Source organism: Sinocyclocheilus anshuiensis, unplaced genomic scaffold, assembly GCF_001515605.1.
Source record: "Sinocyclocheilus anshuiensis isolate Anshui unplaced genomic scaffold, SAMN03320099.WGS_v1.1 scaffold1247, whole genome shotgun sequence".
NCBI lineage: Eukaryota > Metazoa > Chordata > Actinopteri > Cypriniformes > Cyprinidae > Sinocyclocheilus > Sinocyclocheilus anshuiensis.
The window spans coordinates 204204-222450 of record NW_015537981.1 but is presented as its reverse complement, the minus strand read 5'-3'; the positions used below and the strand labels follow the sequence as shown (position 1 = coordinate 222450).

The 18247-nt window shown below is 36.8% G+C and overlaps 2 protein-coding genes and 1 pseudogene across 2 annotated transcripts in view; 2 read left to right on the top strand and 1 right to left on the bottom strand.

Moving 5' to 3' along the window:
* Positions 1-5258, top strand: part of LOC107673697 (neuronal acetylcholine receptor subunit beta-2-like) — a 31642-nt gene extending 26384 nt beyond the window's left edge. Inside the window, exon 6 of the mRNA XM_016467424.1 lies at positions 5091-5258. Coding sequence (XP_016322910.1) covers positions 5091-5243 — 153 coding nt within the window. The 3' untranslated portion in view covers positions 5244-5258. The remainder of the gene's footprint in view (positions 1-5090) is intronic.
* A 5979-nt stretch (positions 5259-11237) lies between these two features.
* On the top strand, positions 11238-12273 carry LOC107673719 (serine/threonine-protein kinase pim-3-like; annotated as a pseudogene).
* Positions 12274-16452: 4179 nt separating this feature from the next.
* On the bottom strand, positions 16453-18213 carry LOC107673706 (protein S100-A1-like). Its single transcript, XM_016467437.1, has 3 exons — positions 17759-18213; positions 16845-17010; positions 16453-16761 (listed from the first exon to the last, which is right to left on the bottom strand). The coding sequence occupies exons 1-3, from the start codon at positions 17836-17838 to the stop codon at positions 16585-16587; spliced, it is 423 nt and encodes a 140-aa protein (XP_016322923.1). The 5' UTR covers positions 17839-18213; the 3' UTR covers positions 16453-16584.
* Between the last annotated feature and the right edge of the window lie 34 nt (positions 18214-18247).

Below are 18247 nucleotides of genomic sequence, written 5' to 3'. Positions count from 1 at the left end.
CGCCCTGTCTTTCTTTTTCAGTTGAAATTATATCACCACATAGAATAACGCTGCGTGTTTCAAGGCGCTTCAGGGGACCTTTAACGGTAAAATGATGCATCCCGTATAAAATCAATTGTCCCGTATTTTACAAAGGCCAACACATAGTTGAATCAATAAATAGGTATTGTGCACTGTTTATAATACTAAGCGCAATTATAATGAAATTAATTTCATAAGAAGTATTAAAGAAGTTCATTTTTGTTGTGATTGCATTTTGGCGTCTTTGTTTCCATAGCAACGGAGTCTCCAGAACGTGCACCGTTAAGGCCCTTTCACGCGACCGCAGCATGCGGTAAAGCTGCGTGGTTTAAAACATCTATAGAGCTCACGTCCGCCCTTTGAACACAAGGCTCTCCAGGTGTAGAGCTGAATGGGAAATTTATCAGTGGATCTGTTTAGTAACTAATGATGAACGCGCAGTTTGCAGAGAAGCTTGCTCACGGTGGACTGTGGACCCAAAAATGTTTTGTTAAACGTTTACACACCCACAAGTTGTTACAAACCTGAAATAATTTATTTCTTCTGTTAAACATAAAAGAAGATACTTTGAAGAATGTGGATAACCAAACAGTTTCTGGTCCCCAATGACTCTGATAGTATTTATTCTCTACTGAAGTTACTGAGGACCAGCAGCTGTTTAGTTACCCACATTCTTCAAAGTATCTTCTTTTGTGTTCAGCAGAAGAAAGGACTTTATGCAGATTTAGAAAAACCTGGGTAAATTATGACAATTTTCATTTTTTTGGGGTGAACCATACCTTTAAAGTGACAGACACATCCGTGCTTCTAAAGGTATAGGCTTATTGTTTTATAAAAATGTGGATAGTCTGTTAATATATTTCATACATTATCAGAGCTTAGTAGACATAATTATTATATTTTTAGGCATTATTAGCCAGATTAAGATCAAGAGTGGTTGTCCCTTATTTTGCCTCGCTGAAGGTGGCACCTCCTTTCCAGACAACATGTATCACCTACAGCCTTTTTTAATTGGACATAAACTGTAGCTGTAACTTGTTCCTTGTTTTGTGTGTGTTTTGCTCCCCATGTGCCTTCCATGCCCTTATTTGGTCCTTCCTGTTCCCATTATGTTCCCCGATTAGTTCTTCATTTGTTCCCACTGTGTTTAGTTAATTATCCTCATTCTCCTGTGTTTATAAGCCCCAGTCTGTTCAGTTTGGTTTTGTCGGGTCTACTTGTTGAATGTTCGTCGATTCCTGTGCTACGTGTGTGTCCCTTGGTGTTAAAATAAAGTTAATTATTTCTGGATTCCCTCCGTCTCCTCGCTCCTTCGTCTCCGTGCTCCTCACAGTAGTGCACCATGACAAACACCAGTGTCCAGATTCTATTTCTCTTATGCTTACTCAACTGGACCTGTATCTCCTGAAGTGTAAAAATGAAAAGATGGGTTGGTTAGTGTTATACTGATATAAGAGAAGCAGAACTGAAGCAAAGTTCTATTCACTAATTGCTAAATTATATTATAATGTTAAATTATTTTTTGGCAACTACATCTAAAACAAAGTCAGAAATAACACTAAAACTGTTAGAGTGAGCATTAGATCATCCAGGCCTGACTCAAAACTTGACATTCATTATGAGCTCAGTGAAAGCTTACACACATTCCCACAGACACACTCAGATCAATATGCAGCTCCACACTTGTGGTTTAATAATCTCTGATGTGGAGGCTTTGACAGGCAAGTCCTGAAGCATTAAAAAGGAGATGTGGTCTTTAGCCAAAGCATAGCTACACATCAGCACTACACTCACTGTTGGCATTTAAATTGCTTACAGTCCCATTCTGTCAAACACCGTGTGAGTCTCAGCATTACTCACGTATGACAGTAGCAGTCGTGCTGAATGATACTGGAGGTGATTTTTTTTTTTTTTTACAGAGATGTGCATTTTACAAGCCAAGTGATAGACGCCAAATGATTTATTTCTAGAAAGTTGAGGTGATTAAGCACTGAACATATATTAAAATATATATATTCAACTGACCCCTCGCAGGGAGTTAGATTGACAGGTGATCTGACCAATCATAACGCAGAATCTGCCATTTTTGTCTGACAAACAAACCAGACCAGAGAGTAGATTACTGTAATGTTGGTGGACTTGAACTTGAAAAATGGTGTGTATTGACATCTCTCAGCAGTTGAAACAAGATACTTCTGATGTTCATTCATGTTTATTTTGTGCTTTAAGTAAATATGAAAAGATGATTGGTTCACGTGCTGCTTGAACTGAGGCGCTACAGCGACCTGTCACGACATTAAAGAGCCACAAAATGGTATTTATTGTTTGAATTTCTTAAAAATGACAAAATTTGAAAGCTGAGACTTTGTTTCATACCAAAAGTAACATGTTCTGTCTTGTCTGTTTGTGTGTTATTATCAGATTCCTTATTGCTCCGCGATGTATTTTTCACTGCGTGAGAACGTGTGGCGTGAGAGTGGCATGACTTGTCGGACATAGCTACAACAACAAAGGGGGACGGGCCTTTGCGAAGGTTCAATTACATTAAAATGTTCCGGCACAACCCTAATATTTGTAATAATACCAAAAATTATTTCAAAATCAGTAATATATTCTTAATGATTTTATTTTTGTAATTTATTATTTTATTCTAAAAATAAAAATGCATTATTTCTTTTATGAGTCATACAGTGCTTTAAATTATTTTATCTTTTAAATGGGTCCATTTTAAGTTCCAAAGAGATATTAATAGATTTATAGTGAGTTTTTTATTTATCTTTTCCCATTATTTTGATGATATTGTTTAGTTAGAACAGTCAGCAATATATTTTATAACTCAGCAATATTTTTAAGTGAGCTTGAGCAGTTGGTTTCTTCTTAAGAGCAGGAACACAGACAACATGGGGTAAAATTAACAGCACTCAGTAATTCTGTCAATCATCTCGACCTGCACAGAGTTTCATTCTCATGATAACAAGGCGTCTCCATGCCAACTCCCTTGCAGCCTTTGCCGTGCTTAGGGTTCAAGTCCCGTGTGTCTCGCCTCATCAGAGCACTGTGGCGGAATGAAGTCTCTGTTCACATTAACTGTTCACAATATCTTCTCTCTTCCCTTCTCTCACTCACTCCCACACATTCACATCCAATTTCCCATCTTATGTTTACCTCAATCTTTTTTTTTTACCCCACCCCCACATTTTATGTGTGACTCATCTATGTCCTGTCTCCCTTTTACATCTGACATCTTCATCTCTTTTTGACATTTCGCCTTTTTAAAGGAATAGTTCACCCAAAAATTAACATTCTCTTTCTCAGTTGTTCAAAACACATTTGCTGCTATCTTTTCACACAAAAGGAGAATTTTGAAGATTCATGCAGCTGTTTGCAATGTAACGAGTTCAAAGTGAGCACGTCTGTCAAGTTACAAAAAGGACACTTTTCTTTGCTGATTCATTTGTTGTTATTCATTCCTCTCTACTGAAGTTCTCAAATCAAATATGGCATCTGTGGCCCAGGTTTAACATCATGACGTATGGTCATTTATAGTCGTCAGAGACTAAACGTCATAAGGTCTGTCCAAACTACAGTATATTCTAGTCAAGAACCGCCCACTTAGACAGGAAGAGCAGCTGGACTGACATGTACAAGAGTCAGTCACAGTTTGTATTGCCATCTATGGATGAGGCTATCTGACAAACATTATACCAGAGTTGGGCAAAGAAATTCAACAGGCAATAGAATTCTGGGAAACTGGGAAAATGTATTTGAACACCTATAAAATCTTCAAACTTCAGACTAAAACTTTCAAGCCAGCATTCAGTTTGTCTTGACAATTATACTTTTTTCACTGTTAATTAAGTCAAATTGCTTTCCCATTAATTTGAATGTTTTACCATTGAATTTAAAATTCAAATTGCAGTATTATCTGTTTATGCTACCTGAGCATAAATTCATGAATTAAATTGGAATTGTAAAAGCATTCTTAATTTTAATCATAATTAATATGAACTGCAAAAAGTGGCTTTTGTGGTGCATTTTTGTCCTTTTTAGAGAACAAAGAAAATGAGAGAATGGGAAATATCAGTATACAGGTTTGGAATAATCACAGATAAAAATAATTACAGAATTTTGGGGAGAATTTATTTCACCCCGTTCCTTGTTCTCTTTCTCTTTGTCCTCTGTTCTACTTAAACACATATGGCACACCAGTGTTATTTTAAATTATTTATATACTATTATAGAATTTATTAACATTTTCACTTATCTTTTACTTTTATATTTTAAGTTTTAATTTCAGTTAAAATTTTAGTAATTTTGTTGTGCTTGTCATTTTTATTACATTTTTAATAATTTTAAGTACTTCAGCCTAAACATATTTCTGTTATTTGCCATCTAAATCATCTAATATTTATCTTTTATTTCCGTTTTATTTAAATTAATTAAAACAATTTGTAATAGTTTTATTTAAAGGTGCTGTATGTAATTTTTTGACTGTACTTAAGCATAAAAATACTGTAATATGTTTGCAGATATTTAGGAATCATGCAAAGTTCACTTTGAAAAACAATCCTATAGCCAGTTATTCTACTTTGAAATGTGTGTTCCGTGTCGGAATGTCTATTTTGTTTTGGTCTGTGTGATTCTGCCCACTGCCAGTTTAACCAATAGTATTTCAACTATGAGGGTTGCCACTTCGCAGAAAACAGAACGTATTGCAGCCATGGAATCCAGCAAATGAACTGGGTCAGAGATCGTTTCTACCCGACCTAAAAAGCCTCGGCATCCATCTAAAAAGCTTTATGACCAGAGGAATATTAAAACACGGATAAACTCAGTGCGTGAGGCTCGTCAGTATTGTCAATTGTGCTCATTCCTCTTGCGAGTCCTCAAACAGGCAATCTGCATGAGCGTCGAGTTTGAGGAGGAGGGGGCGGGGGCGGGAGAAACAATATTTTGTTTTTGGACTGCAGTACCCATTTCAACCGCTAGCTGTCAATAACAACCCTGCTGTACATCCCTCAATCCAACCATCACTCCTTATTTCATCTGCTGTTCTTTTTGTCTTACAGGTGAGTGAGGACTGGAAGTATGTGGCCATGGTGATCGATCGTCTATTTCTCTGGATCTTTGTGTTTGTGTGTGTCTTTGGCACAATCGGAATGTTCCTTCAGCCTCTGTTCCAAAACTACACAGTCAAAACTATTACCAACACACCCGGCTGACTAACCACCATCCACCGCTACCCACCATCAGTTGCGACGGGAGGGCGAAGGGAGGAGGGGGGGTCTGCCGAAGGAGAGGGCAAATGTCACTCTCCTAACTAACGTTAGGTTTATACGAACCTTTTTTGGAATATCACACTGTGGGGATTTAGTCCAGGATTCTCGTTCAGGCCTCTCGTCCAGTCCACCTTCCCCTCCTTTTAGCCAATCGGAGACAAAGGAGACACCTGTTTACTTTGCTCAGCAGCCAATCAGCACTCTTCTCTGCAAATGGAAAGCCATCCACCGCCCACAAGTTCCGAAACGAGCAGTCTTCTGTTTGTTACCTGTACATGTAAGATAGTCAGACAAGGATGAATTTAAATGTCAGTTTTAACGTTGTTTCTATCTGATTTTCATCTGTCTTATTTATTTCTTATGGACTAGAAGCCTGTCATGATCCATGTACTGCAACAACATTCTCTTTTCTTTGCGAACACATGAGTGTCTGGTCCTTCAGAATGGGCTTTGATGCAGTATTGTATTATTATTGATATAATAAATGTGTGAATTGTATTACTACAACACACAACATGAAGAGGGAGGGTGCCTGGTGAGATATGAAACACAGTGACAGTGACTGTTTATAAAGACTGAAGGAATGGTGTTAAAGTCAGTTGAATTTGCCAAAAAGGGGGCCCGCTGTGATCTAGGACAGGGTTCCCAGTTCCCACCCATAAAAATCTCATCCCGAGCCTTGTGATTTTTCAGTACAACGCTGAACAGATGAGCTCTGAGCTGAATGAGCCCCTTTAGCCCCTAAATTCTTTACAGAGGTCTGCAGTGGTCAGGCAGACTGGCTAATACATAGATAGATGAGTCTTAAAAAACCTGAGAGTTCAAAATTAAGATACTGAGAGGCCAAACTGACATGAAAAGTTGTCATGATGAAATTCTGAGCAGTACTGCGCTATTATTAGGCCTCCTGTACTTGCTTGCATTTCATCTCCTTTCTGTCTGTCTTCTATCCTTCTTGTCTATCTCCCCTGTTCCCATCAATCCTCGCACACCACATTACTGCCTCCTCAGAAACACATAATAGCTTCTCATGAAAATATAAACCATTGGTTATGACCATTCTCATATTCAAAAGCACATTTAGTCAGTGACTCATTGACTTCCTTGATTTTAAGTCATTATTTACTGGATATAAATGTCAGTGAAACTGGGTTTGCAAATCAGCAGATCTAAGGATAATTTGAACACTTGTCTTTCCCAGAGTCTGTGCTTCTTGTTTGTTTATGAAGTATTTTGGCAAATTTGGTTATTATTTATTTGTAGAATTACAGTACTTCCAGCTCTGTTTAACACATTTGATTTAAATATTTAAACTACCATTTAAAAGTTTGGGATCTGTAAAGTTTTAGAAGCCTCATTTCGTCACCAAGGCTGCATTTATTTGATCCAAAATATAGTAATATTACGAAATATTACAATTTAAAACAATTGTTTACAATTTGAATTGAATTTTAAAATGTAATTTATTCCTAGAATGGCAATGCTGAATTTTCAGCAGCATTACTCCAGTCTTCAGTGTCACATGATCTCTCAGAAAGCTTTCTAACATGCAGATTCAGTACTCAAAAAATATTTATTTTTTGCTTATAAATGGCTTATTATTTTTTTGTGGAAATCGTAATACATGTTTTCAAGATTCTGTGATGAATGTAAAGTTCAAAAGAACAGCATTTGAAAAATATAATTTTTTGTAACAATGTAAAAGTCTTTACTGTAACTTTTAATTAATTTAATGCATCCTCACTAAATATAAGTATTCATTTCTTTCAAAAACTCTTACTGACCCCAAACTTTTGAACTGTAGTTTATATTATATATAACCTAGTAATAATTCATAAAAGCAAAGTGAGGCAATATCATTGCTAGCTATTTCCTCTGCTAATTGAGTCTCCATATCCTTCTTCCTATTTGCATAGCATATTTGACTCTTATGAACTCAAGGGCCACTAGCTGGCAGTTAAGACTTTAAGTGTGGATTTCTCAGTTTCATCCGTACGGTTAATTAAGCAGGGAATCTCAAAAATTCATCTTTCAGAAAGCAGATTATGCAAACATGTTCACCCATGGATTCAAATTTTTTCTCGACTATATTTCCTGAGTGCTTCAAATGACCTCACACTCTTGCTTTGCCTTTTCAGTCTTTCTTCTCTTCTCATATTTCCCTCACCAGCAGTGCTCTGCAAAAAAAGTCCTATAACAAACCACAAAGCTGCATAGTACAGCTGCTCTATTACATTAATATATCGTGACCATTAGCTTTTAAAAATACAACAGTATTAGGGTGAAAGTCAAACTAGGAATGCATTACTTTTGTCTTTGTTTGGGCTCCAAGTGGCAGGAAGTCTGTGATTCATAATGTCTGTGTTCACCGCATAACATCAACGACGAGACATAAGTCAATATTCGCCACACAAAGTCGTGCCTCTGTTCATTAAAGCATTCTGTCCATGAGAGCAAGCAAATCAGCTTTCATAACCATAAGTGCTTAAGTCTCTCTAATTCATCAAAGGAAAAATGGAATGAAGAGAAGAGACAAAGGGAGGAGTGTATCTCCCTATATACATATGTTATGCCATGTCACGATCAAGTCAACCTATTCAATACTGCAATAATCCAGAAGTGTGACGTCACAATGATTCTGTGTCAAAATACCTGTGTGTCTGCCAATAAGAGTGCACCGTCTTATTCACAGTTATGGCACTTAAATGCCCGTCTCCTATCCTCACCTCCCTCCTTTGGCTGACCGATCACATTTATCCTGTCAAATAAAGATTAGAAATTCATCATCTCTTTGTGTTTGACAATTCTTGGCCTATTTGCACAAATAACACTTGTTATTGCTCTGTTAGGGAAAGTTGAACTCAATGTTTTGCACTGAATACAATGTCTTTTTCATTTCTGTTTAAATCCTCAAACAAGATGGACTTGTTCACTAGTCTCACATCCGTTGGCATTGCCACCTCCTGACAACATAATAAATTCATGTCTTATTTCAAGTTGGCTGCGCATCCTCCTTTATGAAAGCTCTTCAAGCCAACTTTTCATGAGCAGTTTAGAGAAAGGAAATGCACGTCCACATATTATATTAATGTGACCTTCCCCTGTTGAAAAAACCAGCATACGCTGGTTAGGTATGTTTTGAAGCTGGGATGCTGGTTTGAGCTGGTCCTTTGCTGGTTTATGCTGGTCATGTGCTGGTCTTAAGCTGGTCGGACCAGTTTAGGACCAGCACATGACCAGCTAAGGACCAGCATAAACCAGCAAAGGACCAGCTTAAACCAGCATCCCAGCTTTAAAACATACCTAACCGGCATATGCTGTTTTTTTTCAACAGGGTCAGTTTATGCTACATAAAACAGGACCTTGCTTTTGTATGTTCCTACATCCCTGGTGACAAAAATAGTGAATGCTTTATGTAGAACGCAAGAAGATATAATTTTATTGAATAATAAATTAGCATTATCATGCAGTCTTTCCTAAAATGAGTAAGCGACTGTCTGCAAACACGAATAATCGAGTTGCCCTTCTGGACAAATACCCGAGACCTTTCCTGTCTAAGCTCAGCTTTGATTCAATACTGCCCTCTAATGGTCAAGAGTCTTGTCAGCGTTCATTTTTACACAGTATTTTGTTTGTCATTTGTCTTTTGACATTATTTACATTTAGACAGTATTTTGTTTTCATTTTTTTACTCTAAATGGCATATAATTTTAGTGGGCGAAATATAATTTTAGTTGAACAAAATTAAGTGCAACAAGTACAGGCCTATGAATATGGCTCTGACAATATCACGTAATGTTGAGGATGGTGATTACAACAAGTACATGAATATGGCTCTGACAATATCACAAAATGTTGAGGATGGTGATTATCAAGCTCCAAAAAGTATCAAAGAACGAACGTGCACTATAACAAATCCAACTTCCGAAAAGTTCTACTAACCACTGTAAAAAAGTAGCCTGAACAAATAATTTTTAGTAGGAGGTCAGTTTAATTTTTTGTGTGCACTGAACAAAAATATGTCGCTAGCAAAAGTTGTTTTGTTTACCTTACTTAGATACTCAAGTATTTGTTCACAACATATCCAAATGTTCTCCCAACTTTTCAAATTGAGTCATCTGAACAAACAATTTTACATTGAACAATATTGCACAGGTTCCCAGCATGCATTGCAGCTTGAAAACATTTTATGTTAATTATTATTAAAATAATATCGTTTTAAATTTTACTGGCTTGATGTATGCTGCTGCTGCTGCTGCTGTCTGTCAGTTTGCTGTCATGTTGATCAGAGTTCATATTTTTACTGATTTAAAATTTGTTGATCCTCAGCATGGTTGAGAATCGTGTGCTGAGGTAGGCTACTGTATATGTGCATCTCATTGCATCTTGTTTAACCACTTAATACATTTGTCTATCAGCATAAATGTTTGCCTTTAGTTTTAAGAGGCAAATACTACCAATATTATGTAGCAGGCTTTGAAAATAAACATAAATCTAAAAGAAAGAGGATTGTTAAAAAAAGACTAGCATTGCTAAATGCTAAAAATCTTTGGTTGCTCTGACAGATATTTTAACACTCAGTAGACTGACATTTATTCATTAGATGAACTAAAGTTTTTAAGTTGTCGGTTGCTAGTTGAGTTAACTTAACAAGTTGAGTGCGATAGGTTGCCTTATTTTTTTATTACAGTGTGGTAAAACCATAGACTTAAAAAAAACAACAAAAAAAAACAAGTACGTAGCGTCCGTGACGTCACCCGTAGGTTTCTGAAGAGCATTTTTGAAGCTCAAAGTGCACCAGAGATTATTTTACTATAGGGAGATGAGAGGGTCTGTACTACTTACTGTTGGAGAAAGCTTAACGGTCAACTTGGATCACGTGTTCCTTAAAGGGATACTCCACCCCAAAATGAAAATTTCGTCATTAAAGGTGGGGTAAGCGATTTTTCAAAAACACTTTAGAAAACTGATTAGGCCCAATAGCAAAACAAACTTGTAGCCAATCAGCAGTAAGGGGCGTGTCTACTCATGATGTGGAGGAGAGAGAGTTCAGTGCACAGGACGGACATTAGCCGAGTCGAGTGACAGAAAGATAGAGATGGTGGATAAAAAAAACAAAAGAGGAAAACATCTGTGGAACAAAAGAAGGCTTAAGGCAAGAAGTAGGACCCGTGTAAATATCGAATCAATAAATGAAGAACCACTCTAATTTGAGTATATGTTATTTTACTGATTTATTTGATTTGATTCATATTATAGCTCCAGCTTCTAAAGTCCACCCTGTAGCTGCTGAGGAACAGCTAGAGCAGGATGTCCCGGGCAAAGGTAAGAATAATAAATCCATAAGAATTACAAAATGTTATTATGAATTATAAACACTAAACAATGATCAATAAGTCATGACGTGTTTTTACAACAACTCATAAAAATAAGCAATTTTCAGCTTTTTATGTTATACAAGATTCAACTCATTTTAATGTAATTTAATTTGTAAGTGACAAACACCTAAAGTTCATTGTACTTAATTTTTTTTTTTTTACAATGAAATAAAATGTATATATAAAGTTGTATTTCATACTAACTGCAATTGTTTATCTTTTAATAGGCCAGATCCGCAGCCATCATAAAATCAGCCCAAAACTGGGTCAAGGAGGATTTGGTTTTGTCTACGAAAGGACTCGCTGCAAGGATGGACTTGAGGTTTCAATTTCTTTTACTTACAAAACTTTGCCTATCTCCATCAGAGTGGTGAGTAGGCTGCACTCTCTATATTACTGCTTCTCAGTCACTGTTTTCAATTTATAACATCTTTTATTAATATTAATCACAGACTAAAAATTATTTCTCAGTAGGCAAACTGTTCTGATTTGTGAACCAAGTCATTATTCGGGAAACCATCTCCATCTAAGCATCATATTTCCTTTTCTCTAGCCTGGTCATCCCGAAGGCATCCCAATGGAGATAGGCCTGACACTCATGGCCAATAAAAGCCCCAGAGCTCCTGAGATCATAAAAATTCTGTACTGGGAGGACAGCGAAGACCACTTCATTATGGTCATGGAGCGGCCCATGCCCTGCATGGATTTAAAAAGTCTCGTAAAGCTCCACGGGGAGAGTCTCGATGAGGGGATGGCACGAAACATCATGCGGCAGGTCATTGAAGCCGCTAACGTTTGTGTCAAGCGTGGTGTCTTTCATCGGGACATAAAAATGGAGAACCTGCTGGTAAACCAGGACACCATGGAGGTGAAATTGATTGGCTTTGGGTGTGGTGTGCAAATGAAGAGATTTGGCTACGAAGTCTTCAGTGGTATGTGTTATGAACTGCTTTGTTAATTATCTCACAGAACTGCATCCTATACAGTCAACATGATGTGGAAATGTGTTAAATGGACAAAACCTCTTTCCTCCAGGCACAAAAGCGTACTGTCCACCAGAGGTCCCTATGAACGGCAGATACCATGCAAAGCCGACAACAGTGTGGTCGCTAGGGATCCTTCTATTCATGATGCCATGCGGATGTTATCCCACAGACTGACCTGGATCTGATCAGTAAGAGGAGCTGGACCAGACCTGGCCTGTCACAAGGTAAGATCTTCATCAAAGAAGAACGAAGGACACTCTGTATTCGAAATCACACAAAAAAGACTGATAGCTTGAAAGAGAGCAGGAGTAAAGAATAAGCTAATAAATCAAACATCGCTCATCTTTTTGGACAGAATGCTGCCAGATGATTTCTTCATGTCTGCAGTCTGATCCACAGCAGATGCATCTCCATGACTGGTTTAAGGTACTAAGTCTAAAGACGAGCTAAATGCTTTTTGTCATTTTTGGTTTGGTTTGCCAAATCAAATTTGTAATGTGTTTAGACTATTGATGCTGTTTTTTGTTTTGTTTTTGTTTTTATCAGGTCACGGAGTAAGACATGAAGAACCTTAAGAAAACAACTCCTGTCATGGCCAACCTGTTGTTTTCTATCTTCAGTCAGCTTTGCATCTGGCAGGCTGATATGAGTGGCCTTTCCATCCCTCCACTCAAGCCTTAGCGTCTTGTAAGGGTCGGCATGTCCTGGTAGTGTCTGCCACCTCGACTTGAAGCAGCAATACTCGTAATAGTTATTTGTATAGTCTTTAAATTTATATATACTTCTTAAAAAAATCAGTAAGATATTTTGTAAGATAAGTGTATCAGATAGATAAGTCTATACGTTTAAAGGTAAGTGTATAAGATAGATAAGTGTATAAGATAAGTTTATAAGTGTATAAGATAGACAAGTGTAGAAGTTTATAAGATAAGTATAATTTAATAAGATAATTGAATGTATAAGAAAACCTTGTAAGAAAAAATATAATAAAGTATATGAGTTTTTGAGTCATATTAGAGAATATGTTAGAGGATACGGACATCCAACATAGAAGGTGCATGCCAATTTTTAACTTATAAACTCTGTTCCAAAATCGCGTTAAAAATGTTTATGCTTCATTTACATAGCCTTCCTTATATGGTATCAGCCCATATATGGGTTCATTTGAAAGCTTGGAGTGTCTTCTTTACAAAGAATACCATACCTTTTTGTTTTTATATTCATAAAGCAGTAAAATTAAGCTTAGAAATGTATTCGTCCCACACATGAATTTCCGCCTAACCATAGGGGTTATGCGCAACAGACTTCCGTATTCTGTTAACCGGGTCTCGTCGCTTCCGGTTCAAGCGTTTTGCATATGCTTAGTTAAATATGAAGCAGTTTTACTCAAGATGCCTTCAAAGTAGATACCAATGATGATCATAACCAATTTCCATCACATATGCGGACTGATATCTAAAAGTTTTTTTTATTTTTATTCTTTTCACATTTAGATATAAAAATTGAATAAAACGTCAACAATAAAAACAGCTAGCTAGTTTAACTTATTATCTTAAAAGTCCATAGATATCGCTATTATTTAATACGGCTGTTAACACGTTCTCCGACAAGCGGAAGCAATGAGACCTGTTTTCCGGGTTTGGTCAGGTGATGTTCGACATATACAGTGGGTACGGAAAGTATTCAGACTCGTCCCACACACGAATTTCCGCCTAACCATTGCGAATAATTTTTACGAAGAATGTGTATTTTATATATTTTTCACAAAAAAGTCAAGTCATATATCACAAGAAAGCTCTCATTCTCAGGAATTTGACGATGTAGATTATTTAATTGTGTGACAATCATAGATCGAATTATCTTCAATTGAATTGCGGGGGGAAAAAAGCTGATTTTTTTATGTGTAACATTCATACTCGTAGCACTGCTTCAGTTAGCCGCAAACAGCCACAAATATCTATATACTCTATATTATCTTTTAGATTATTATCTCTTCTTTCAAACAAGACCATTTTCACGTTTCTGCGTGCTTCCATCGGTGAGATATATAGCGTTTTGTCCAGGTTGCGCAATAGACAATTGCTTCTGCCAAAGACACACTCCCCATATCAAAAGCGCTCTCAGCCAGCTCGTCTGATGTTATAGAGATCTGTGTTCGGTTGTGGACTTCAATTGGTCAGATTACATGTCTCTCAACTCAGCGGCCATTTCAGAGCCGTGAAATTTGACACCTCTGTGTCACTAGGGGTGGAGAGAGGGGTCTTCACATCCGGGAGTGATGAGGTGAGAGATGCTGTGAAGCAGTATCCCAATACAGAATGCACATAAATGGAATGATATAAAGCTGGAGGATATGGATTCTATTTTAGATTGCGATAGACCAGATATATTTTATAACGACAGTCTTGTGCATCCTGAAATAATTCAACTGATTGTAGATTACACAATATGTGAAATTTGGTCCAATTCGCTTGTGCCATTTTGTATATTACTACTTAGAAAAACATAAAAATGAAACATAATTCAATCAATAATCAATTAAAGTGCTTATGGCACAGAGTAAAATAGGATTGTGGGGTTAATGTGTTTTATAAAGCCTGTTTTTGCAAAGGAAACTCACAATGACACATTTAGATGCAGAAATAGACAATTTGACTCGCTTCACTTATAATGTAATAACTCCTGTTTAGAAGCTGTTATTTGAAAGATAATTTTTTCTGGTACTTTTTGGCATCTAGTGGCATCAAACAAAGTAAATTGCAGGGAGCTGGACCTAATAGAACCTGAATTACAGAATTTCAAAAAAATAATTTGTTTTAAAACTCCAAAAGCGCCTATGTTTTTTTGTGTTTATTGTAATATTTGAAAAATATATAATGTTATTTATAAAGAATTACACTCATATTTTGTAGTTCAAAGGGTTTTCTTTACAATGAAACCATTTTTGTTCATTTCCTCCATTGTATGTGTGTAGGGTAAACATTTGAATTTGAGTATGTCAAATTTAGGCGAAAATACCAAAAAACGCCCTGAGCGTAAGTGGTTTTAATGGATGTGTTAATTGTGTGTCCAGTTTTGTTAAACATGGACATTGCATTCAGCAGATATACATAAGCTCGGAAAAAGACCATCAGTTAACTGATATCTTAGCAATGCTTTTTGCAGAAATAGTCAATCAACTGATTTGGGGACCCTGAAGGAATCAGACGATTTTTTATTGTGAATTTTGATTGTAACTATAATGGTTCCAGAGTTATTAGCAAAAACGTATTTTAGTGCATCCTAACCAATTCTACCCAAATTTAATATACAGCTTCAAAATTCATGAAACTAAACCTGTTTCTTCAAAATGACCTGTTCTCCATATGGACAAGGTTTGAGAAGTTTGAGAAGTGTGCACGCATAGACATGTTAGTCATATTGGGTCAATCCAGACAAATATAAATAATTGTATCTGCTAAACAACATTTTTTTGCCAGCAAGGTCTAGAGCTGGCCTGCAAAGTTTGGTGAAGATCTGACCAAATGGTTTAGGAGGAGTTCAAAAAAGTCTTTTTTTTTTAATCAAATTAAAATTAGTTTATCGATCATATTGGGTCAATCCAGACAAATATAAATAATTGTATCTGCTAAACAACATTTTTTTTGCCAGCAAGGTCTAGAGCTGGCCTGCAAAGTTTGGTGAAGATCTGACCAAACGGTTTAGGAGGAGTTCAAAAAAGTCTTTTTTTTTTAATCAAATTAAAATTAGTTTATCGAAAATCAATCAAATTAAATGTACCTTTCTTCAGGGTTAAAGCAAAAATTTATAAAAAGAATTTTGATTCTATCACACAGTTGCTGAGTTATTAGCTAAAAAGAATTCTGTACACTTTATATATCTATATATCTATTTTTGTAAAATTAGGCCATTCAGATCAGTTTTTATGTTGTAGTATTTATAATCAATTTATAATCTTTATGATAGAAGTAGTCCATGATGTGTGGTTTATTCCAAGTCTTTTGAATTCATTCGACTGCTTTATGTAAAAATGGACTGCAATTTAATTTGCATTCATTCAAAATCCACAATTTGAATCTGGCGTGCACGAAACAGTTTGTTTACATCAGTACAGAAACTCCACACAACCCTTCCTCATTGGGTGTCGTGACAATCGTCAATGTGGTACAGTATAGGCCTACTGTATATTTTAATGTGTGCAGGATTTGAGAACTCGTTAAAGTTTGGTGCTTCACATTTGAGAACCTCTTATAGTTAGCTATACATTGTGCATATTTTAGTGCGGTTTGGAAGTTGCATATGGGAAATTCACTCGTTACTGACTAATTGCATAAGTCCAAACAATCATTCTTTCTAAAATAAAAAAAGACCTACTGTTAATGCCTTGTGTTTTTTCTCGTTACATTTTCATCAGTGTTTTAATTAAAGTCGTTAATTATAACCCATTTTTGTTCCATCCTCGTATCATTGACAAAATACAAAACAGTTCATTAACAAACACCCTGCCACTGTACTTGCTGCGAAAAAAGCACACCAACTGCATTTATTTATTTTTAAATCTGCGGTTTATTGTTATATGGAGAGATTATTTTAAAATTAACAACTCCAATTGTTAAAAAACAAAAGAAAGGAAGAAACACATATTCACATATTCAACAAAGACCATGTCAAAATCTCATTCCTAATGCATCTAATAGGTTCAGGGGTTGGAAACATGTTGTGCCTCATGGAACATTTTGTGTACCCAGGATTGCATGGCTGCAGGATGTGAATGCAGAGATGATGTGAAACTTTGTAAGTATCAGTAAGGAAGATTCATACACACACACAAACACACACACATATTCCCTTTCTCCCCTCATTTCCCCCTCATCATCATTCGCTGGTCATGTGTTGGCTTTTGTTCGGAGAAATGCAACTCTACTCTTTCTTTTCAGCCTTCTTTTCATCCTTTTCATGATACTCGAGGAAGAAGTCGTTGCAGGCGACAGTGAGGGCACCAACGAGGATGACGAACTCTGTGAAGTCCACCTCACCGTCATTGTTTGAATCCAGGTCTCCCATAACTTTATCTACCGCATCCTTATCCTGTGCATTCTGTGGAGCAAGAGAGACGCAGATAAAGTTATTCAGAAACATCTGACTTTCACAAAGAAATCAAAACTCTGTTTTCTCCTTACCCCAAGGTAGTTGCTCAGCTCCTGCGTTAGCATCTCTTTGAGTTCCTGCCTGCTGAGAGTGTATTTGTCACCCTCATTTCCAGAGTACTTGTGGAACGTCTGGATCATCAGCTGCATGGCGTTCTCCAGAGTGGAGGCATTCTCCGAGTTTAGAACATTAGACATTCTGGAAAGAAAGATTTATTGGTCACTGTAGCGAGCGACTGTATTTAGACTTATAAATGCACTCAAGGATGCACAAAAGGTTTTCTTTAGGGGGAGTATTTCTGGCTCATTTTTAAATATTTAAAAGCAGAGGCAGACTTATTTTCTTCAGACCACAACAGTAAAAGCATTGCAAAAGAAGCAGTAATATATTCTCAGCTCAACATGCTTTGACCCCTCCTTCCCTCTCCAGATCATCCTACAAGGGGCTTAACTTAACTACAGAAGGGAAATGTGACTCGCCTGATAAGGGTGAAATCCTAAACTGGAAAAAACACTCCAGAACCTGGGGAGGAAGTTACTCGGCCAAGTGTAATCCGAGCCAATCTCAGTGCCCACAACTCACTACACACACACACATATTTAACCAAGCATTGCCCTCGGTTTGAGCTTAGCCCTGTCCTGATGGATGAACTGATAGACATATTGGGTTGTGTTGGCAAAAATAACTTAAAATAAATAAAAATAACTGAGCCTCATCAGATACTTTATAGAGATGAGCCACAAGCCACGCAGAACTTGAGGTGGAGAGCCACATTAAAGAATTTTGTCCAATAGCAGCTCATTACATCAAACTTTTCTTTAGCACATGATCTGACCAAGCATGTCATGTCCAGAAGCTCATTAGAAACATCAGGCAGCACAAAAGCGAACTCTAAAGAATTCACAATTACTGTCTGTTCTTCCATCCATTCTTTTCTTTCCCTTACCTTGCTGTTAGAAGGTTGTTGCTCTTCTGTTCCTTGAGGAGAGATGAATGCTGGTGAAGACGGGAGGCGATGGCCAGCATCTTATATACCTACTTGGTCCTCCTCCCATCATACCTTACACTCCTCCTCCCTTCCTCCATCCATCCTTCATTTGTCTCTGCCTACCTCTTGTCCTCTCTGTTTACACATTCACAATGCAAGAAAAAATTTGAAAACAGTGTTATATAAAGGAGTAAATGTGATGTTGATCGTCGTAATTGAGAGAGAAAGTTCTCTGAGTTAGACGGTAACTTGAGCAAATGAAATCAAGCCACATAATCGATGTTTTGTTTTATTGATCAACACTCAGTTAACTCAGTTTGTAAATCATGATTATATATACACGTGACTACATGTATCAACATAAGATTTGAATGAATCAATTTGAAAATATGAGGCAATTTTCTTTAAAATGTATATGTAATGGACTTTATTGTTTCATTAAATGTT

Bases quoted from the DNA above. Each gene is read 5' to 3' on its own strand.
- LOC107673706 (XM_016467437.1), bottom strand. From the start codon at position 17,838: ATGCTGGCCATCGCCTCCCGTCTTCACCAGCATTCATCTCTCCTCAAG. The intron at 17,011-17,758 runs GTAAGGGAAAGA...CTTTCTTTCCAG, and splicing joins AACAACCTTCTAACAGCAAG to AATGTCTAATGTTCTAAACT. The intron at 16,762-16,844 runs GTAAGGAGAAAA...CTTGCTCCACAG, and splicing joins AGCTGAGCAACTACCTTGGG to AATGCACAGGATAAGGATGC.